Here is a 23,408-nt window from a genome sequence, read left to right on the forward strand (position 1 = left end):
TCTAAGGGAAATGGCCTGCCTGCTGCATCGCTGTAGATCTTTGCTAAAATGCTGTTGAAGCTATTTGGATACAAAATCCCTATTTACAGAAACAATTTTTTAAATAGACAACTGGAGAAATAAATTGGTGCTCTGAATGCTCTGGAAAATTATATTACACTGATTGCCAATTCTTTGCTACATATAACAGCTAACTCCCTTACAGTATGTGTAATAGTGAAAGATAATTGTGTTGTTGCTGGAGAACAAGCAAAGTTCATCCCTTCAGCAACATTTTAAAGATACATAAGAAGTCCATCACTAACACTGGAAAGACAAAACTTTTAGTGGAAATGTACTCTGAGTTTGAGGAATGATATCCAGAGGTTTTAAAGGACATTTTTTTCCTCTACTCCTTCTGCCTCTAGCAGAGGCTCTGAGTCAGGCCAGTTTTCTAGCCTTCAGGTGGCCTGCTGTGTTGCATACGTAGATAAGGTCTAACTGACGTTTCTCTATGTGTGTCTACCCTGCCACACTCCTACCTAAAAGGGTCTCAGAGAAAAATTATGGCTCCATCTCCCTGCGTGAGGAAGAATGATGCTTTCTGTCAACTAAGTACCAGCCAGCTGATTCCTAGTGACATCGCCATTTCAACGGGCAGCTGACTGTGCGTGCAGGGAGTTTTGCATTTATTTCAGTACTAAAGCCCATAAACATGCAATAAAGAGAGTCTTAGACTTGTTCAGAGCACAAGTGAGAAGAAACTATATCTGCATTAAGACTTCAGAAAGCATATGGAGGAATAATGTTAAAAACCTGTTTTAAAAACAGGCTCACAAAACATCGCTTCCATAGGTGATGCTAGGATTAACAGAAAGGTCCAGTTATGCTTAGATCATTTGTGATTCTTGCATGAGTGTGTGTGTAGAGAATCTCTTGCTTCAGAGCTTCCAAGGTAACTATATTTCCTTGTCAGAAATAACATGGGGGAGCTCCTCCCCCTATAGCAAATAAGTGCAACAAAGCCATTACTATGGTTCAGTAATCACAGTTCTGGGAACTAAAAAAGTCAGCACAGTGCACTGGCCCTGTTACGGGTGCAGTGGAAGAGAATTTTTAAACAGCGTCAGTGGCAATTTTCTAAAATTGGTATGTCCAACTAGCCACCTGCAGACCAAAATCACCAGTTTTGATACTTTTGGGCATCAGAACCAATGTCTGTAATTAGACGGACACAGAAAATCTTGACAAAATGGACTTGTCCTTGACCTATTAGTTTATTTCAAAAACCTTGTGTTCATTAAACTTACATACATCAGGGAATGTTGTAGATATTTGATCCTTTCTCTGTTATTCAACAATGTGATATATGTCAGAGGCGATCAAAGAAACTGAAGGGAACTAAAGAAACACCTTCACTGACTAATCAAGGGAAATGCTTTCGTAGTCACATACTTCAAACAAAAGTGCACCACCATTTTTGAGAACAAAACTGCTTAACTTTACCATGAAGGTAATAATTTAAAGAAGTTTTATTGCAGTCAACACTGACTGAAATTAAGAACCATATTTTTTTACAATTCTCTCATATTACCCTTTCCTCAGCCTTAGGCATTTAAAGCTGCTCAGCTACTTAGGCATTTAAAAGGTCAATTTGCAAGGCATTTTGGTTTTCTAATGTCCACAGTTAGCTAGAATCTTAAGCCATGTTCCAAATTCACTGTGAATCATCTCTAATTTTTCTAGTTCTAAAGAAGTTAATGGAGTGCAATCTCTAAATTAGGCCAAACAGGCAAATTTATAGTACTCTTGATTTTTCACTCAAGCACACAGATTTTTGTCTCTATCCAAACTGTATAAATTTTCTTCAAGATTTTCTTCAAGATTTTCTGTCCTTGTATCTTTTCCAGTAATAACGTTGCAATAATGCAACGTTGCAATAATGTTCCAGTAATAACGTTGCAATAATAAAGTAAATTTTGATGAATAAAGATAAATTTTGATCTGTTTGAAGCCTTCATATATTGTTGTGGGATTTTCCCACCACTCACACCTAGAAAAGACCAGAAGTCTAGATTGGGAAAATTACTCTGAGCATGTTTTTGCCATGTAGGCAGCCACAATGATGTGATAAGGTGGGATTTATGCCTCTAATGCCTGCTTGCTCCAATACTGGCATGCCTGAACAGTTACTGATACTACCATACAGGCTATATTGCTCAGAACGCATGGCCTCCTGTTTTCTCTCTCTGCAAAACTAAAGCTGTGCAGAGGAAAGAAGAATAAGGCCCTAAAAGGAAGGAAAAAGGTGTGGATTCTCAACATGACTGGAGCAGGACAAGAGATCACTATCAAGTTAAGCACAATTAATTTTCCCTATATTGCCACATATACAATTCACTAGGACAAAAGCCTACACTCTCTCTGAAATCCTTTTTACATTCACATAAGAAGATGGGCACGTTAATGGATCCTGGGATGATTTTTGAAATTCCTTTGAACACAATATGTTTCTCCAGGAGAAGAAGAAAAGTTGCAAGACAAGATCAGGCTGATGTTGAAGTGCCTCTTTACTCCTTTTAACCTAGACATGCTGTTTAAAGGTAACATTTATCATCATTACCGCACTATGCATCCAGCAACAGCCTAGAGAAGGGTGCAAAAATTCCAGGATGAAGGACACTGTCTTTCTGAAAGTTCAGCAAGAGTCTGGGTAGCATCCATATTTCTTTCACGCTGTGGGAAGGAACAAGCCAGGCTCTGTGCACGTCATTCAGATGGCCCATAATACCGAGTCAATTGATGGCAAAAACATACTTCCAACGCCATGTGTCTAGGATTTCGGGCACCATTGTGATCATACCTCAATGCAATATTTCCGTACTAGATGCAGCTTGTTGCCAGAGTGCACGTAAACTTCGTAACTGACTGCCACAAGTCAGTCCAGGAGCAGTAAATTAGCAAGTGGCTCAGGCACTCTAGTCTAGGAGAAGAATAAAAAAGGAGTGTGGCTGCAGCACTGGGAACAATGGTCCTTGTTCTCCTGCCTTGAGTGAAAGTAAATAAGTCCATTGTTATCTGACTTTGCCAAACCTCAAAGTATAATGCTAGAAGGAAAAATAAGTTTTACAGAATTGAGCATATACAACCCTTTTCTTCCCTTCATAAATTGTATGTTACACTAGTTGAAACTACCGAAGTGTTTACAGTATGCTATATATATAATGGCACATTTAAGCTTTTTAAAGAGATTGGAACATTTCAGGAATGTCTCTGGTGCTGAAAAAAGCTAATGTATTACAAATCATATAATATTTTAATTCAGAAAAAATATGTTTGGGTATTTTGACCTAGCATCATAAGGGTTAGGAAACCGAACGAGGATGCCATGAAGCATGACTGACGAATCAGTCGAGCTAGTCTGCTTCAGATACATATTGTGCAAGGCATTACCGCTGCAATCAGTCACAAAAATGCATATTTAGTTTTTGTACATTAAATACTACACCTGTGAACCTATGTAAAAGATATACAAAATAGAAATGTCATCAGGACTGTATATTTCAAACTTTTTAAAATAAACACAAAGTATATATATATGTAGGCATATAGGTTGTAATTTCAATGTCAACACTAGCACAGTTTTTCTCTTCTAAATACAGACCTGTATACTTCCTAGTCCAACACATGCACCTACAAACACATGATCATGCGTACAGCTTTATGTTCTGCTGTTTGCAGAAGAGTCAGAATATACAGCACTATACATTGTTTCAACTCAAAATTGATTGGCAAATTAAGGAAGATGCCATTCAAAAGAAATTCCTTGTGAGCTATTACCAAAAAAACAGAGAAAACCAGGGGTATAGTTATTTCATCTCAATAAAAACACTGAAGACCATGGTGATGATGACCTAAGATTCAAAACGCTTTGTCCGGCATGTGGTGGGGGTCACTCTTGGACAAGATACAACAGTGTAGAACTGGTTGCTATAACACATACCAAACACAGTTATAATGAGGCGTAGAGCTTTCACAACACCATTCAACCCAGCTCTGGGTTCAGACTACTGAGGTCTCTGACCGAAAGGAGACAGAGCAGTTGTATGCCGTTCTTCTCACAGCAGGCGGTGCTGATGGTGATCTGGATGCCCATCTGGAAGGTAAGCGTCGATTTGCTGGCCGAGCGGGCCGGGAGAAACCCTTCCTACTTGAACATTTAGCTGGCACAGATATCTAGAACACAAAGGCAATTCCTTGCTTTAACAAGTTATGGCTTTTGTGGAATGCAGCGGGAATGTAGGAAGACATTTGGGGTGACCTCAGAACAGGTGGTCTGAAGCTATTAAAAGGAGCACAGTAATGCGGAGAATGCAAAAGAACGGCTATTTCTATGTATAGGGATTCTCACATTGGTTGTGGTTTAAAATATGTGGAGACAAGTGCAGACACAAGGAAAGGTATAAAATGTTAATGCAAGGCAAAACTGACTTTCACTTCTCATTTCTTTTCATTTTTGGAAGTTTTTTTGTCAATGAACACTGTATACTGTTCTAAACGTAGAACTCAGAATACCATCTTACGTTACTGGAGTATGCTCTACGTACTTTTCAGGTATTTTTTGGTAGATCCGATTTCAGCAGTCATATATTGCTAAGAACTCTGTTTCCATTACTGCAACATGAAGCTGTTTACACTTGATAACTAATTCAGAATGGTTATGTATTAATGCAGTGTCATGTCTACATGCAGAGCCTTATACACACAGGAAAACCAACAGATTTTGATCGTATCTACAGTAATGTAAATTGGAAATAATGAAAATAAACCAAATGCCTCATGCCATGTGTAGTTCTTTACATCTTTGTGACATGAATACTACAGGGCCTAAAATGGTACCCCATAATCAAGCAATATTCTACACTTAGTTTGTACAGATAGAAATGACAACATAAGGTGTGAGCCTATGGAGAAAAAAAATACAACTGGCTTAGTAAAGTTATTCTGTGCCTACCTCAATGTAAACTCAGTCATTATCTATTCATTATTTCTTCCCTACATATTCATTGATGGAAATTTGTTTTCCTATCAAAAGTTCATTGGATGAAAAAGAAATCAGAAGCTTCATGGTTTTTTCTGTCTGTGCTGTAGTAAAGATATGTCTGCTAAGCAAGATGTTGCATCACTGCAAGGCTGTCAGAAAGACATGCAGAAGAAAATCTGCATGGTTGGATTCTCAGCTGTTTAAATCCACATAGCTCCACTGAAGTCTGTGAATTTGTGACAGTTTAAAGCATACCAGCTGACAGTCTGAACCCATTTAATTTTCTCAGTTCCAAACGCATTTGCCTTCTCTTTTCTGAGACACTAAGGGGTATATCTCTTTGTGTTCATTGGCGAAGGAGCTCTTCAGGAATAATGATTTTTCTTTGTGGCCTTTTACAGAACCTGCAACTTATAGTGTATTTTCAAAACCATCTGTTTCTCTTTTCATTAAGAAAGAATGTTGGCAAAGGCAATATTTCTAAACTTCTGCAAATAAAATTCAGCCAAATATAAATTAATTATTCATGCTATACTCTTCTGTTTCTGTGAGCCTATGCTTGAATATACAGGAGAAGCCTGGAACTGAGACATGAGTAAGAGGAGGTCACTTTATTACTCGAAACTTTATGGAGCTACAGTACCCCTTTTCATAGGCAGTTCCAAGGAAATCCTGAACCAAGCAGCACCTTGGATGCTGAAGAATGCTATCTAAGCCCTCTAGGATTTTGACATGGCCAAGTATGCTTAAGCCTTTTGGGAAGGCTTATGAAATGACTTGTCAGCTAAAGGAAGGAGGGGGGGAGTTAAAACCTGATTGCAATTCTCACTAGTTCAATCCTTGAATAACTGCACTGCAGTTAAAATCTAGCTTTACACAACAGCAGCAGAGATCAGAATCTGGCACACGTCTTCACTGGTCATTCTTACTTACATGCTTCTACCCTCCCACAACTCCATTATCTTCAGAGGAAATACTCCTGATTCATGCAGATCCTGGCCTAAAGCATCTATTTTTACATAATTATTTACAATATCATGTTAGCCTGCTTCATTTTAGAATCTGAAGCTTGGTATAAAACTGAATTATTTTGTTCTTGCCACTCTTATGAACCTTACCTCTGGTAACTTCTGTCTCTCTTTTCCTTGCTTGAGTTGCTGCCCAATATGCCTGGCTGAATTCCTCGGAAATTCTTGCTTTCCTTGCTCAATCTGGAGCGTTTCTAAATACTGACTCAATGTCTCACAACCCCCATCGGTGAATTCAGAATTTGCCTGTGTCCACTTATCTTTGCAGCATTTCACATTAATCGGAGAAGTCACTGTTGATTTTTCATAGTTTTTCAAAAGCTTTTCAACAACGCCATAGTTCGACCTTGAGTCAGCTGAACGCGGGCGACCAGATAAATTACTTGGTCTCCAGTCATGCTCATGAAGCATGTGCCTATAACCACTAGTATTTGGAAGTCCATCTATTTGCTTTTGCTGCCCTGCCATTCTGACAGCTTTGCTGGGGGTGCTAGGTTCTTGCTCCTTTGCTGCAGAGAATTTGGGATTTGAAACACAAGATGTATTTACAGTTTCTGTCCTGCTAATAGCAGAGTCACACAGTGGGCCGCAGGGTTTGTGATCTTCTGATGCTGTTCGAGGCACCTGGTTTTCTTGCAAAGCATTGTTACGTTTATCTGTGTGAAATACAGTCCGGTTAAACTCATCGATCTTTGCTGCTAAAGTTTCGTTTCTTTGGGTCTTTCCTAAAGTATACCTAGAGTCTTCCAAAAAATCATTGTGCAGGGTAGCAGGGGCATAAAAGTCATTACTGTAATAAGGGCTGCTGTGAGACTTGGGGTTTTGTTTTTGGTGCATCTTGTTGCTTTGGCCCATATTTCCATCTGAACAACTCTTTTGGGCTGAAAGTGGGGAAGGTTCACTTTTATTGTCTTTTCCAAGTTTGCCCACATCATATGCCCATGTGTTGTGGCAGAAACTTGTCGGTACATTGCACTCATTTTTGGTTACAGGTATTGCAGCAGTTACCATCACAGGCCCTTTCACAGCCTGCGCCTCATTTGCACAGGCTGCTGCAGTTTCATTCTGGTTTATAGGTGAAGGATTCATCAATTTCCTTCCACTCCTACAGTCCTGAGCCTTGCAATTGCTTTTGATGCCTGGATCTCTTACTGGTGCTTCAGAAAGCTGTACAACTGCAGAAAGTGAGTTTGTTAGGTGCCGAGAAGTGCTCCGTGGAGGAACTGGTGGAGCTTCTTTCTTTTGCCAAGATCTGAAGTCTGTTCCTCTGTCAGCAGTAAGACCACCATAAGACATGTCCTTCAAAGCCTTGGTGGAGCTCATCAGATTCTTCCTATTATTATGTTCCTCTGTTTCAAAAGCAACTGAAGTCTGTGATTCATTGCTGCACACATGGTTCATCTCAGGCAGAATAACTGTGTTTTGGGTTTCCTCAAATTCCCCCAGGAAAGGAAGTGACTTCATTCTGGAAATAAAAGGAGAGGTGTTTTAGGGATGAGCAATAAGGGTATTCCCCCAGGGGACCTCAGCATGGATTCATTCTCCCCATGAACAGGTGTTTTAACACTGGGTGCAGCTGATACACCCCACATATTTGAAACATACATAAAGAATTTGAAGAAAGCTCAACAAAGCGAATCTTGTATTCCTTTCCCTTGCCACTAAAATTCTGAGGTTTTGTAGTTGATTGCTTCTATTCTCACCTATCCTACAGTAAGGACAGTGGGATCTTCTGAGTTCTAATCACTCCAGTGAGAGTCTACCTGACTATGAACTGAATGAAGAAAGCTTTAGGACATAGTGCATCCCTTGTGTAGGTTTCCTAACATTACACATGACAGTACAAATGTGCCTTTTGAGATCTGTTAAAAAATCACCCTTCTCAGCCAGGATTTAGAAACTATGCATCAGCTATGAATCTATTTGCTTTAAAGATACAAACACTAACCCAGCTACAATAATAAATTAGTGACAGACTTATTGCATGGCGGAGTGTAAGAAGTCCCTCTGCTCTTTGGGAGCATCTGAGAAGAGCTTGCCATGATGCAGACTTCCATGGGGTCTCAGCATAGCTGAGACATAGCCTTTTTCAATCTCTTTCATGGTGTGCACCCTGTCAGGTGCACCTGAAGGTTCAGTCTTACCTTCTGAGAATTTCTGCATGACTTGAGAGGAAGACTGGTGTTTAGTTTGCTAATGGAGACCATGAACATTGAATTTTTAATAGATGGTGGAATGTTCATTTGCCATACTTTTCAGGGCCTGGCTTACCGTCTTTTCATTAGTACAAATGTATGGTTGTTCTTCCTTCTCTTACCTCCTTTGCACTCTTAGATTGTCAGTCCGTGACACATCACCCACACTTAAGGCTAGATCTGGGCTTAATCTAAGAAACCTGCCAGCCTAACAAACCCATACAGTGTTATATAGAACTGCATGGAAATGGGACCAGGCCAAACAGAAATATCTGGTCACTTTCCCAGTCCTCTGTATAGCCATTAGAAACAAGTACAATTTCGTCTCATATAAATCCTAATTTCATTTTGTAGGTTCTATAGATAAACTCCACTTTGCTAGTAAAATGTGCCCTTGTCTCATATTTCAGTATATTTCATTTGAATGTTTTATGCTGAGCACTGAAACACTGGGAGGACAGGAACTGCCCAACTCCTAATAAATTCAACAGCAAAACCCCCTTCAAAGTGAACAGGAGCACAGTCTCATTATTCATTTTCTTCCTCTAATATAAAGAGTCCAAATATGTTTTTACCTTCTGTGGTTGGACTTCTTTCGAATTTCCTCTTGATAGCTGCATAATTCTTCACTGACTCTGGCAAGTTCTTTAAGAGCCTTTATAAATATAAAAACAGTCCTTCAATATAAGCCTTTTAAATGGTATCTCCAGAATTATTTTGAAACTTGTGGTGATTTGCATTTAAGACTCACAGCAGAGGAAAGCAGCACAAGGAAAGATACAAAAATGCCCACAGGTTACGAACGGAGGTAAAGAGCATGCTGTTAACACATTTAAACAGTGAGAAGACACTCATCAGTAGCAAACCAAGGAGGAAGTAGAGACAGTGCCTTGCTGGAAAGCTAAAATCTGGGAGATCAGTTCTTTAAGTTAACCTGGCAGGCCAAAGCCCTCAGTATTTTCCTCACCCTTGTAACTGAAACATGCTCATACTTTACTTACTACATTGAGATCACCAATATAATTCTTGGCATTTTTCTTGGAAGTTTTGATGCTGAGGCTGTCTTCAGGTTCCTCACGGTTCTCAAAGGCCAGATTGTCCATTAACAGAGTATTGTTTCTGCTCTTGGCTCTGGTTTCTTTACATTCGTGTCCTGTTTTACTGAGCAAACTCCCTTTTTCCATCCTGTCATTCGCCACATTGTGTTGATAGTTCAGCTCTACTGTGTCATTTTCTTCCAAAGTAGGGGAATGCATGGATGGCTGCAGCATCTTGCTCTGAATGGCCTTGTCATGGACGTTCATATTGCTCTCCCTTCTAAGTTTTACCTCCTGGTAAAGCTGAAAAAACAATAGAACCTTCTATTAAATCATGGTACTGTGATGAACTTTATGGTAAAAGAACATACTAATCTTCTGTTTGGAACGATGCTTCACTCAGTAGCACCAAGTAGAAAGATTTTATACATGTGTTAGTAGAAAACTGTTGAGTCACACAGTGTGATAGTTCACAGACCATTATTGTCACAGGATGAGGAAGGGGCTGTTACCATTCACAAACTCTTTGCTGTGGTTTTAATGTATGGCTTCCACCCATAGGATGGGATTGGAAGAGATCTCACAAGGTAAATGGCCCACCCTTGAGCCAGAAGCTGTATGGTTGTCTTCCAAGTAATATCAGCACCCTATGTAGTGGACACAGCCCTGATCTGATGGATGGGGAATGGGAGGGAGGGAGAGGGCTCTGGCTATGTTACAGCCTATTAAAGTATATTAGTTTAAGGAGGGGAAGTGAATTCTCATCACATACAGCACCATCTGCACTAGAGCAGACTCTTCTGGTTCTCAGGCAAGTGGAATTCTTCCCTATGACTGGAGTGATAAATCAGTACTGCAGAATGGTATTATTTGGCAATGTGCTGTCACCCTCTTATCTTCTTTCATGCTATCTGCTGGGATCCAGTGGCTTCATTAGTAAATGAAAAGGTGTTAACTCCTGTCACCCAGCACATTCAAACTGGGAACTGTGATAAATTATAAATTAGAAAAAATAGCAACATCATAAAAACCTCTTCTGCTTACAGTATCATTTACAGTGCCAAGAATCCCCCAGCTCTTTATAAACATTCATTCTTAACTTGCTCTTATGAAGAAAGCGCAGAGCAGGCACCTCTGAACAGCCATCTGCCTGCTCTCTTGCAGTGCACAAGGCCATCACAACAGCTTTTGGAAGGACAGTGAAAAAGAATAACAACGTGAAGAACATGTCGCCATTTCATGGGTAGTGCTGTGGATTAGAGGTATTCTCACGTTCAGAGACTTGACACTTGACCTCATCTTTGGCTTTCAGATTTCACTCCCAAAGTCCAGCTGCTCATGAAACCCGGGGGCTGAACTTTGTCATTTCCAAGAAATGAGAGCCTCATATGGACTCAGCATAGCAGTAAGAAGGAAGGACACCACCTCATAACTTGACAATATCATCTCCTAAACCAGATAAGTCTTCCTGGAGGAATCCAGGAATTAAGTTAGGTTTTGCTGGGCTAGAGAAAACTACCAAATAAAAATACAAGCTGATAAGGAAGCACAAGTTTTATTGAGGAAATCCCTCTACAGATGATGGCATTTAAAAGGTATCTCCCCTTTTCTCCAGCCATGTGGCTTCTGGCGAAGAAATGTCAGGCAGCTGAAATCAAGGGCAGCCATAGACACAGCTTAAGAGGGGACCTTAGGATACTGATAACCTTGGGGTATCATCTGCAGTTTTGTCTGGTCCTGCAGTACCCAGTGATTTGCTTCATTCTCTTCCCCTCAGCCCCATTCCATTCTTTATCTCTTTTTCTATCTCTGTCATGCTTTCCTAATCCATATGCTAATAAAGAACATGGAAAAAACATGGTGTTCGCTGCCATTGTCAGGACTACTAATAGCCGGAATACCTTTTCACAACACATTACTGTCATTCCAAAACAGCTCATATACCTAACAAACTGAAATTCTACTACACACACAGATCACATTACTAACTTCTGAAGCACTCTCACCTTGGTGGTGAAACTAGGTAAGACTGCACAGAAATGTCCTAACACAAAAGACAAAATGTGGCAAAGACTATCATACCAAAGTCTGCAAGAACTGCAGGTAAAATGTAAGAAAGAGAGCTGACGTTATGGAGTTATGCTGCAGGCTGGTTTAATGGGCAGTGTATGGCTGCAATTCATTTGGCGCTGATCATTTTCCTTCTCATACTTCCATGTGAGCAATCTCTGCCATACATTCCTGTGTTGCTCAGCCACAGGACGGTGTTGGCAGGGAGCAAGCAAAACTACTCCATGTGTACATTAGAATGAAAAATGTGGTAAGCTCAGTGGTGAAAAAACTTGCTTCTATATGTTGCCAAGGCAGATTCAATTCATGCATTACAGAGTGCCAGAGGGTTCTGCTGCAGGGACGATTTGGGGATAAAAGAATAATAAATAATTACCTTTATTTCTGGAAGGAGATGCATTAGAAATGGCAGGGAGTGAGTGTCTGTTAGTATGTGTAAACACAAGTGGTGTCAGGACTTTCATGCTATTTACTGTAGCTGTTTTCTCTACTAAAAGCTGTCCATAAATGGAGCAGGTTCTAGCCAGAACGATTCTGCATCATGCAGCGTTTAATGTATGACATTCTTTTTCATATTACCTTTTACGCCAGCAGACCTGTGCCATCTAATTCCTTTTTGCCAGAGAATTATGATACCTAGATTTTTTGTTACTAAATATGCATTTTCCTAAACCCCATATATGCAGTTGTTCAGCATGTACTTGAAAAAAGCATGTATAATATGAGCAGCGTGGCTCATGCCCAGCAGAACTGGCAGCAGTATATACAGCCAATATCATAGCAAACTTCACACAAAGTGACATTTAACCTCCTGCTTCATATTCATGACGGTTAAATAAGCAATTGCAAATACTGCTTAACCCCAGGCTTTCTGTCCTACTGTCAGCTATTAGAAACTCCCAGTGACAGATAACAAATAGAATATAATTCAGAAAAAAAAATAAATTGAAGCGATGCCTAGTCGCTTCACCCCAAGTGAAAATGTTAGTGTTCAGAGTTTTGTTTAAAAGTACCTCTTCTATTTTCTTCTGCATGACCTTCCATTGACATTCCCATTCTTTCCTTTCGTTGTCAAATCTCTCCAGCAATTCCATCTTCTCTTTATTCCAGTTCCTCTCAGTATTCTCCAGTTGTTTACGCAGGTCCATGGTTACAGTCTGTGTAACAGCAAGAAGATAGCTCTGCTTTTTTTCGTTCTTCCCTGAATGTTTCCTGGAAGTTTATCAGAATCAGTCTTACTTGTGTTTGATTTTAGCTTTCAGGGAAAAAAACAACCAAGCAAAACCCCAAAATAATTAACTAAAATGTGCTTGCAGGAGACAGCGTCGCATGATTGCATGATACATATCTGGAGTGTGACTAGAATATGGACGAACTAAGCATTATAGGACACAAACCCAAGGGCAGAGGCCCACTCTGGAAAGCGGAGGAGAGACATGCATCCAGCATCACAGAATTCAGGAACGTCTGCCACAGCGGGCTCTGTACCATGGTGACTTCGCATCTTTGCCATTAGTCTTCACTATAAACCTGTTCTCAATGAAATTCGAGTCTGCATGATATTGAACGGCACTTCAGGACCTTGGGATCCTGCAACATCTGTCCTTGAGGGTGAAAGCTATTTTTACGTTTGTTCAAAAGACAACTGCAAGTGTAAAGGTATCATGTTTGGTCATGCACTCCTTTCACACATGCATGTAGCACGACAAAGACCATGACATTCTTTGGCAATTGAAGACTGTAGACTTGATATATGCAGAGATTCTCATGGCTATATGAATGCTTTAACATACATCAAGGAAAACAGGACAGGAAAGCTAATAACAGGTAACAAACATACATATACAGTAGAAAGCATCATTCTACTATATAAAGGACTACAGGTCACTATAAAGAGTTCATGTATTTTGAATCTACACATCTAAATCTATAAATGTTAGTTCCAGGACCAGCATAGGGAAAACTAGAAACTATTCCCCCACAGCATTAATTCAAATCTAGTTCAAAACCTTGCTCAGAATATTTAACTAACTTGTGCTTCAGTTTCTCCTTCCCCTTCAGAAGTCTTAAGTATCTTAGTATCTGTGAATGAAAAATTATTAATTGAACCACTAAATATGCATATTTTAAGGGAAATATTTTGGATCTGCTCATCTGACTTTGGAGCAAAACAGCTACAGATTTTATGGGCCTGGTGTTCCTCTTGCTTTCTTAGGCTTTACAATAGAAACTCCACTACCATCAGCACATTTACTATGCCAGCAAGGCCGAAATAACACTCATTCATTCAGTTATGATGGCTCTGGTGGTATAATGGCTGGTACACACACATTGATACTTGAGTTTGTTAATTTTGGCTCTCAAAGCCAGCTGTTGTGTTACTTAGGTGGACATGGCATCTAGTTCTAGTCACAAAACGCTTCTGAATTGCTTGGGTCTCCTGCCAGAAACAAAGCGTATGAGCAGATGAATTATCAGAGAGTTCACTGGGGATGAGCCCAGTTCACCTTCCTGGAATTTCTTCATTTCCCTGACTGATGGTCAGTGATTGTCAACTCACAGGAACTGCCCATTTTATTGCCCACGTTTTCTTTGATATAGTGAAAATTAATTCTTGAGCTTCACACAAGGTTCTTCCCCACCCTGTATTTTATTGGACAACCCTTGTTGACTCCGCTGTGGCTACTGTGTAATCACTGCTTACCAGCGTCTGCGTTATTTCAGCTGACTGGGAAGCTGATGCCAAACTTGGAGTCAGCTTCTTTCATGAACAAGTAAGCAGAAGAGCTCAGCTGAAGCCCAACAGCTACTCAGGTCTTTGGGTCATAGGAAGTCCTGCTACAGGATCTCTCAACTGACAGCCATCATGGGCCCAATCCTAACTCAGGGGTTGCAAAACCGTTTACCACAAGCAATTTTGGACGGAGGACTTAGAGAACAGGCTGACTATTCTTCAAAAATCTCTGTCAGACCATTTCACAATGGTGTAACCATGTCACCATGTAACGTGGTATTGGAGCTTACTCTTTCAAACTCTGACTCATACCTGCCTTGGAACTCTGAAATGGCAATCTGTCCCTCAACTGTCTACAGATTTCAGACCCTTCTTCCACCTGCCTAAAAACATACAGGGCAGCTTTATGAAAACATAAAACTCCTTGAAACTAAGAGCTTCTGGAAGACAACACAGCATTCTCATCACGAAAGAAGTCAAGCACTAGTTTGCTCATGGCTTCTTAGAGAAGGCAGCCAGGCTATAGACTGCACCTCTCCAGGCCAATGTTTCAGCTTTGTGCCAGACTTCAGTAAGTGTTGACCAAAAACAACTTAAAAAAAAATTCCACTGCACTTAAGACCTGTTGCAATCTAAACATCTATTGCTAATGAACTTTAAAACCATTTCAATACTTACTCACTTTGCTAATTCAAAGGTTGCAGTTTTTAGTACAGCCATTTGCTTTTTGCCTTTTTTTTTTTTGCTACATTTACGTCTTTATAACCTTTCAAGACATCTCTGAGAAATAAACATAAGTCAGCTCTCTGCTCCACTAGAATCCTTCAAATACATGTCAGAAAGAAATAGAAAAACGTATAAACACTGTAAAGTCATGAACAAGACAGGCAGGCATAATCTGTCTACAACTTGCACAAATGGTGATTTTGCTAGTGCACTATTAGTAATAATGACCATGCTTCAATCAGCAGCATATTACTAGTAAATCAATACCATATAGCATATTTTTTTTACACATATAAGAATAGATATATAATATGTACTCCTTTCAAACATGCATATAGCATTGAAAAGGCCCCTGGTGGTTTCTTAGTGCTGGGAACTACTATTGCTATGTTTGCATTCATCTTAACAATTTCCAAGTTGTTTCATATGGGACTCTGATTATAAAAAGAGATTGGAGACCATCAAAATGAAATCCAAGTCTTGGAAGAGGTTAGTTACAGACATTACAGATAGTCACTTGTAGCTCTAAGCTCCACAAAAAGCTTGTATTGCTTCTTATGCTTCTCCGATTTCCTCTTGACATAAATTCTGAGAAGAAAAGTCATGTTTATTGATGTTAGCAGCTGGATGACTATACAGTTTTGCTGCTATTGTACAGTGGATAAATTCCTCAGAGAGTTTTAACTCCTATTTCTATGACTCTTTCCCCCTTTTTTTCTTGGTGTTTGGGGTTTTTTTTGTTGGAGGTTTTTTGCTTGGTTTTTTCCCTACTGGCAATAGAATCCAATTTGTAGTGCTGGTAGTATACCCTCTGTCTGTATAGTGCACCGAGATATCCCCATGGGTATTTCACATGGCTTAAGCAACCCAAAGGGATATAAAATGCCACATCATAATTTGCTGTGTGGATCAGAACAGTATCTGTGCTCTTGCAGTATTGGCACTTTCTGCATGTCCTAGACAAGGTCAGAAGCTCATTACAGCAATCAAATTCAAGCAAATAATCAATTTTGTCTACATCAGCTGCATTTTCCCCGAACTTTTCCTTTAGCCCTCCCTCCTCTCAAGCAAAAAATGTTTTAAGCAACTATTTGATGTTAATGTTATTATTCCCCCATGTCTTACCCATGCCCTTTCTATCCACATATTAAAAATACAAATTAGTTTGCAACCAACCTCTATCAACTTCTGAAAATAATCTGCAATGACATCAGCTGAGACGTTCTTTTTCAACAGAGATTAATTAGATTGGATGTGCACAACCATTCAGATACACAAATCTTCCCTTGATTTTACAGAAAAAAAAAGAGATTAAATTATATTTCCAACAAAGTGCTGTATTTTGGATGACTAAGGAAATTGTAAATTTAACTATTTGTTCAATTATAAAAGTGTGCCGTGTGTCACAATACTGTGCACTTTATACATAAAAAAGAAACTGCAATTGAGTGAGAGAGTGAACGAGAGAGAAGGGAAAGAAAAAAGAGAGAGAAATGAGAGAAAGAGTGAAAGAAAGAAGAGAAAGAAGAGAGGGAAGAAAGAAAGAAAAAAGGAAGTTAGAGAAAGAAAAAGAGAGAGAGAGAAAAAAAAGAAGGAAAGAGACTCGAGCACTCCCAATGCTACCTGTCTTCTCTGTTCTGTTGATATATCTGTGCCTGCTCTGAAGAAACTGACTGAACTAATGAGGAGTCTTTCTCTAAGAATAAAGTCCATATATAACATCCATGAACACCACATTACATATAAATAACATTAGAGAGATGTTTAAATAACTGTTTGCCACATTAGTAATTTGCTTTCTTTTTTAATCTTAACTGTTCAAACCCACTGATTTAAAATAAACCGTAACCATACCTTTCATGGAATAAGAAATCCTTTAGAAGTTTTTCAGTCCATTTCTAAACAGCAGTGAAAGCAATGAAATGCATAGCTAGCTGGGATCCAGTTCTGCAAATCTCGATCTTTAAAAGAAATAAGAAAGCTAAGCAAGACAGAAACTTTCAACTGGGGCAGCATTTGCAACTCTCTTTGAATAACTCCGCAACTTTTGCAAACTGAAAAACAGTTCCGTTCAGCATCATCCCAGCAGCTGGCTTCCACGTGACGTCAGTGCACGGAGGATGGTTTTAAAGCCATCTCTTCCAACCCCCAGCTCTGTAACTCTATATCTCCTCGTATTTTCTGTAAACAACTCCAAGTCCAGGACATTTTTAGGTTTTATAGTGCAGTCCAGTCTTTAAAGCTTGCCAAAGCAGCCCGTGTTAATATTAAAGCTATGACAATAGGCAATTTTAGGTTTCTTTTATTAGCATCCATGTTGTAAAGGAAGATTCTTTGCTGCCTTCCAGACCCAGTTTTCAGGGTTATATTTTTTAGTATGATCATTTTGAGCTTTGCAACTTGATCCTCATAAACTGCTTTGTAAAGGGAGTTTGTTTAAGGCAGCACTTTTGTTGGTTAACAGCTATCTTAAAGAGCTAAAAGCAAACTGCTCCTCCCTAAAATCTTTTTCTGTATTCTAAATATGCTATCACTTATGAAGTGCAGAATTATTGGGCACTGTGTAATCCTACTGTCTTGCATTCTGGGAATGGTGATAATGGTTTCTTTGGGATATACCCAAATATTCCTGCTACTTTATAAGGTTTCTGGGTCGGATTCCCCGGTCTGTTAAGATACTTTGTGTCTCAGCAAAGCAAAGTGCTTGAAATTGGATGGAGAATCTCCCTTGCTGAGGGAAACTCATCCCTGGCATAAAGCTAGCGAGAAAGGTCCAAAACCACCTCGGCCTGGATTTAAAGCACTGGGAGTGCCCATAGCAAGTGCCAGCATGGGGTGAAGGAAGGGAGCGTACGAGACAAAAATGATCCAGCAAGTGGAAGTCCACGGGAGACCCTGAAGCCAGCGTAGTGAAATTTAGCTGCTCCCCCTGCTGCGCCGCAGGCACGAGGAGCTCAGCTCGCTCCTTGCATCTCTGCCTGCCACCATAACACTCCTGTTGCACTGTGTGTTAAATTGCTTTCATTTGGCACACTGAGAGCGAGCCCCGTGCAGAAGCTTCACCCACACACCACTGCCCTGCCGGGTACTTGTGCTGGGATGTGTCTGTGGACAGTGATTGATACCACCCATAGTCACATTTCAGGGAACTTTTGTCCTCGCGTGTACCTGGAGAAGGGCCACAAAGTACTTGACTCATGCAGCATAAAACTCTGGACAAACTCTGCTATCAGATGGGTGTCTCTGAATGGACTAAACAGGAGTGACGTGGATTTTTGTGGGCAGAGCAGCTGATGACAAGAGGATCAGTGAGATGAAGGACACGATATGAGGATTCACACATCCTTTGGTTAGTCAGTACTCTCCTCTTCAGAACAATAACGTTTCATCTGTGATAAAATCCATGCACAGCATGAAAATTTTAGCTCTGGGTGCATTTTATAGTAAATACCAAAGCAGGTTTCAGGGAAAACACATTTTTTCTCCTTATATGGTCTAGCTCTACATCTCAGTGAATACATTACTGGGGTGCTTATTCTGCTCCCATGTAACATAAATAATGGGACTTGGTCTATTTGTGAAAATTTCAAAGATGATCTTAAAATTGAACAAAAGATGAACAAAAGTACACAACTGAATGTTCCTGAAGAAAATCCCCAGCCTCTAAACTCTGAGGATTTAAAAATTCCCTGTTCATAAAGCAACAGTGTGACTTTCTTCTGGGAGGTTACAGCCCAACATGCCAGCTGACATGGTTGGGAGCGAAGCCCAAGTGCCTGGGAGCAGAACTGAACTCACAGCTGGAGGCTGGGTGCCACAAGGCTGGGTGCCTCCTCCCCAAAGCCAGCACAGCTGCACCACTGCAAATGAAGACAGACTCTGAAGACATGTTTTTCTACTCTTATCCATCAGCATAGGCTATTATTCTTGTGTCTTTAACATTGCTAACTCAATGCCCCTCGTCTTGTTATGCAAACTTTTTGAAGTAAAACACAGTAAAATTAAAGAAAACAAGGGACTAAATCCCAGGCTTGAATTTTCACTCAGGCAAAATCCTACATTTCTGTCAGTGTGAGGAATTAGAAATGTGTGAGACTGAGGGGCTCATTAGGAGACAAGAGCTGGACCCCACTCATAGGTCAAAGGGCCATGTTAAACTCATCCTAATATGGGAAAGGCAGAGAAAAGTTGGGACAAAGAAAACATGAAGCAAGCTCTAAAAACCTGGGCTCATTGCTCCGGACACCCTTAAGTGCAGCAGTAGTGACTTTTGCTTTTGAGGAAAAAAAGTTATCCAACAGAGACTGTCCCTCCCTCAACAGCAGCAGACAAAGCAGCAAATGTGACTTTCTGGCCTCTGGCTCAGGCAAAATAAGCAGGAAGGCTATTGTAGGTTTATTACATCCGACACCCTGCTTCCACAGGCAAGGTGTACTTTGTCCATACCTGGTGTCAGCTGTGCTTGTGTTAAAAGTCGGCACCTCAACAAAAAAGGTGCAAGGGCATTTTAAACAAGCCCTCTGCTAAATTTCTCTTCAACACACAAGACAAAGGAGCATGAGTTTCAGCACGGGCTATAATCTGGTTATATACTCAGGGTAGTGCGTATTCTGGTTAATAGTCTGTGCTCAAGATCAGTTTAGAGCATCTTCAGTTCTGCTGTACTAGCTTGGTTATGGCACACCCATTTTGCTATGTCCACATAAATTTGGTAACAAGAAGGAAGAACAGCACTGCTGCCACTGTAATCAACCCAACCTCAACATCAGATTCCCGAATGATTTACACCTTGATAATCCTGGCAAATACATCTCAGGAGTGGATATATAAATCAGGAAATGGGCAGAAGGGAATACAAATTCTGTCTCCTCTTACTGTTGTGCACTTCTGCAATAGCATGTAACTCAGTGGAGAAACAGAGCCAGCAAAGTGTTATGCCATGTCACTTCTCCAAGGTTACATTGGAAATCGGTGGCAGATACTTTAGATGTTTACTTTAAATAGAGCCACTGTAATTTTCCCCATAGGCAACTGCATGTGTAATGGCAAAAGTTGGGTTTGAATATCACTTCCCCTGGCATTAAATCAGAGACAGAAATGTAAGCCAATGGGAATTACATCCCTGATACTGATGCCTTTAGAAGTCTCCTACCCACCTATCAAATTCTGGGGTGATTAAGGGGAAGGGCATTTAATATCCTAAAGCTCCACTTGTTTTCGTAAACAACTCCCAAAGTTCATGTGCAGTTCATCTCTTTTTATAACACATATTTAGACAGCCATGGTTTTGGCAATTTTCTATTTTCCAACTGCCAGGCATATTTCTGCACTATAGCACCTGCTCTCTTCTAGTTTGATTCTGAAGCACTGGTGACATGTGTCAGCAGACACTTATTCTATCTCTAACTGGAGCTTCAGGCATGGATATTTTTGGTTGAAAGAAATATCTCTGATCCTGGAGAAGATGATCATTCTAGTATCATGGGAATTTTCAGGAGCAGTAAAGAAAAATATTTGTAGAGGTATTCTGTCAGGGCATTCAGAGCCAACCCTAAATAGGAAACAAATTTAATAGAATTTACCTGGTTGCATTAAAGGAAAAAATACATCTATTTTCTAAATGACATAAAAATTCATTGGAGTTACTGCCAATTTACACAAGTGTAAAAATGTCAGAATTAGATCTATAGATGCAAGATCTCTTCTTTCTGAAAGAACATGGAATGAATCCCCTGGGAACACAGGAAACAGAAGTTTAATCTTTCAGAGAAATGTAAAATTAAGGCAATCTCGGGGTTCAAATTCGATGACATTTTTGCCAGAATATTAATATTTCGCCAGAATATTCCAAAATGGGACCTGTGAATCTGCTATTAAGTGAGATTTGAACTGATAGGTAAAACCTGGCACATCCAGCTTGTTGCTACATAAAAGCAAAATCTTATATTGGTCTTATTATCGCTCTTCAGAATTAGATGCTATGCGGCAGACAGAACCTAGTGAATCAGCAGTGCTCTGTCTGGCTCTGCCCTGCCTGACTCCCACGCACTCCTGCTAGAGGATGTGGCCGTGTTCAGCTGCATTTACTCACTCACCTGTCAGGTGAACTTTGCCCACCAGGCCAGTAACTGAGTGGGGAGAATCTGCTTCCTTTCTTGCCAAGTATAATTACTGCATTTCTTTGTGCGACCAAGTTATTTCAATTTAGCAAGACACAGAACACTTATTTCTTTGGCTAGATGTTATCTTCTGGCTATGGATAGATGTCCATACTGATTTTATTAGCTTTCTCAGCAGCTTTTAAAATAGTGAAAAATGGAGGGCTGTGAACTTCTCTGCAGTATCTGGTGCGAAACAGATAAGCAGCTCTAATCACTCCCTTCAAGCTGAATGCAGAAGGACATGAAAAACACACCTCATTTCTCATTGAGATTTCTCTGTTCTGAGGTTTGCAGGGGTCCTCGCTGTTCTCCTTGCTCATCACAGATTCAAAGACTGTGGGGAGCTTCTAAAATGATTTTGTATGCTTTGGTATGCTTTAATTTCAGATTTTAGCCTGAGCAATAGCTCCCTAAATGTCCCAAAAAGGTCTCAGCTTTGGTTTGCTTTGTTGATGCCTGACAGAATTAGGATAAGGAAAGCTCCAGCTCTATGCAAGAAAAAACACTGTGAGAAATCAATGGGGTTATAATTGCCAGTCCTGTGCAGAGGTTCTCTCCACCTTTTCTCAAGAGGTTCATCCTCACATTTTCTGATTTCTGAGAAAGCAGCAAATCTTTCCCCATTACTTCCTAGATGTAGTCAATGTATGGATTCAGTGTATTAAACTTTCTTATGACTTTACAGTAGTACTTTTACTGATACACTCACTGTAAATCAAACCCTCTCTAGTCATCTTTGTTACATACAAGGCTGAGAAAGGTATAAACAAGTGTGGGTTAAAACCTGAAAGCCCAGATTTAAGTGTGATTTTTTCTCTTTTATGGGATTGAGGCAGTAACATTTGACAAAAGCCAAGTGACCTTTTCTTCCCCCAAGGGAGACACTAAAACAGAAAGAAACTCAAAAAGTCAGTCTCGTGCTAAGATTTGATATGACAAGTTTAAGCCTCAAATTATTGTATTGTACTTTTAATGTCCAAATTGCAAATCCACAGGGAAAAAAAAAAAAGAATTTCTCAAGCAGTTGCTGAAAAATTTCTTTCAGCAGTTACTGAGAGAAAAGCAGCAAACGGGCCTTTTCGCAGTGATTTGAGAACTATCTTTACAGTTACAGAAATTCACTGTGAAGGGATTATATACTTGACCATATCTTGCCATAATAGTTTCTAATATGTGGAACTTAACTTTCAGGCAACTAAGCATAAATTAGATCAGCTTAGAAACTCCTCAAAATTACTTTGGGCCTGACTTTCTCTTTAATCAGGACACCAGGCAAGGCTATCTATTAATCTCACATATATTGATTATCATTTCCTTTAGACATATCTTGCTAACTACAAAATAAATAATGACAACAACATCCCCTGGTAGGAATAAGTATTTGGATTAAATCAAGGTTAAGTGATTTAACTGATCAAGGTTACTACAACTGCAGAGTATGCTGAGGGAAAGTTAGACAAACAAGCTTCGTTTAATACTGAATATTGTGAGTTTACTATTTTTTTCATTCTCATAAAATAAATTTTATTGCCCAACCTCTGCTTCCCTCTGAGGGGTTTCCCTCAAAACAGTGTGTCTCTACTATTTCAGGTAGCAGAGCAAAACCCAGGCATGGAGATGAACTGTTCTCACTGGGGAATGGGTTAAGTTCTCACTGGGGAATGGGTTAATGGGTTAAGACTATGGTCTCTCGCTACCAATGGCATGGTTAGACAGGGGTCACTGAGCAAGCCAAGAGTTACCATGTTCATTCAAAACTCGTTCTGAAACCTGGAGAGAGAATCCAGAGCCCTGGCGACTACAGACTGGAAAATGTTATCTGATAAACTCGGTTGTTAGGAAAAGATATTTCACACCAGACAAGGTGACTAGCATCACTCTCTTCAGTTCAAGTCAGACTGTAGTGTGGCCATTCTTCTAGAGCACAGAGAGAATACAGCCAGCCTACATCTCTCAGAAGACTCCTTGCCTACTCTGATACCTCCTCCTTGTGCTTCTCATTCTCAGGGGCTCCAGCTCCTTGCCACATTTCCAGATATAGTGCTCTATATACCAACCATTCTGATTTTGTCCCCTCCGTGGTGTCTAATCCGCATAATACAGTGCTGAAAAACATTATCATCACAATCATGCAAAATATATACAAGCTGTGACATACAATTGCAGAATACACATTGAATGTGGTTTTACTATTCATATGTGGCTAGAATACAAATTCTTTTTCTGGGAGTGGGAAGAGGAAAGGAACAGACTCCTCACACCCACTCTGCATATTTCTGTTTTGCTTCTGATTTGGTGCAAATTAATGGATATTAAATTGGTTCCAGTCACTCAGGAAATTTTAATTCAAAAATTATAAAACCAGACAAAGTGAAAAATACCGTTTTCTGTTTGCTTACCTGGAACACCATGGTGAGCGGGTTTCCTATTCAAC

General features: G+C 40.0%; 1 protein-coding gene across 3 annotated transcripts; it reads right to left on the reverse strand.

Annotated features, from left to right (window-relative positions):
* Positions 1 to 1,979: 1,979 nt before the first annotated feature.
* Positions 1,980 to 23,403, reverse strand: KIAA0408 (KIAA0408 ortholog). Of its 3 annotated transcripts, none has more exons than XR_012775256.1 (7): positions 16,668 to 20,376; positions 12,367 to 12,565; positions 9,248 to 9,586; positions 8,822 to 8,901; positions 6,142 to 7,516; positions 3,983 to 4,215; positions 1,980 to 3,026 (listed from the first exon to the last, which is right to left on the reverse strand). XR_012775256.1 is itself a non-coding variant. In XM_075498712.1 (7 exons), the coding sequence occupies exons 3-7, from the start codon at positions 12,499 to 12,501 to the stop codon at positions 4,042 to 4,044; spliced, it is 2,103 nt and encodes a 700-aa protein (XP_075354827.1). In that variant the 5' UTR covers positions 12,502 to 12,510; positions 16,668 to 16,774; positions 23,374 to 23,403; the 3' UTR covers positions 1,980 to 4,041. The 3 variants fall into 3 exon arrangements, 2 of the variants coding, with proteins under 2 accessions (XP_075354827.1, XP_075354826.1); XM_075498712.1 differs by adding an exon at positions 23,374 to 23,403 and having other exon boundaries at positions 1,980 to 4,215; positions 12,367 to 12,510; positions 16,668 to 16,774; XM_075498711.1 differs by having other exon boundaries at positions 1,980 to 4,215.
* Between the last annotated feature and the right edge of the window lie 5 nt (positions 23,404 to 23,408).

Source organism: Mycteria americana, chromosome 3 (genome assembly GCF_035582795.1).
Source record: "Mycteria americana isolate JAX WOST 10 ecotype Jacksonville Zoo and Gardens chromosome 3, USCA_MyAme_1.0, whole genome shotgun sequence".
Classification (NCBI taxonomy): domain Eukaryota; kingdom Metazoa; phylum Chordata; class Aves; order Ciconiiformes; family Ciconiidae; genus Mycteria; species Mycteria americana.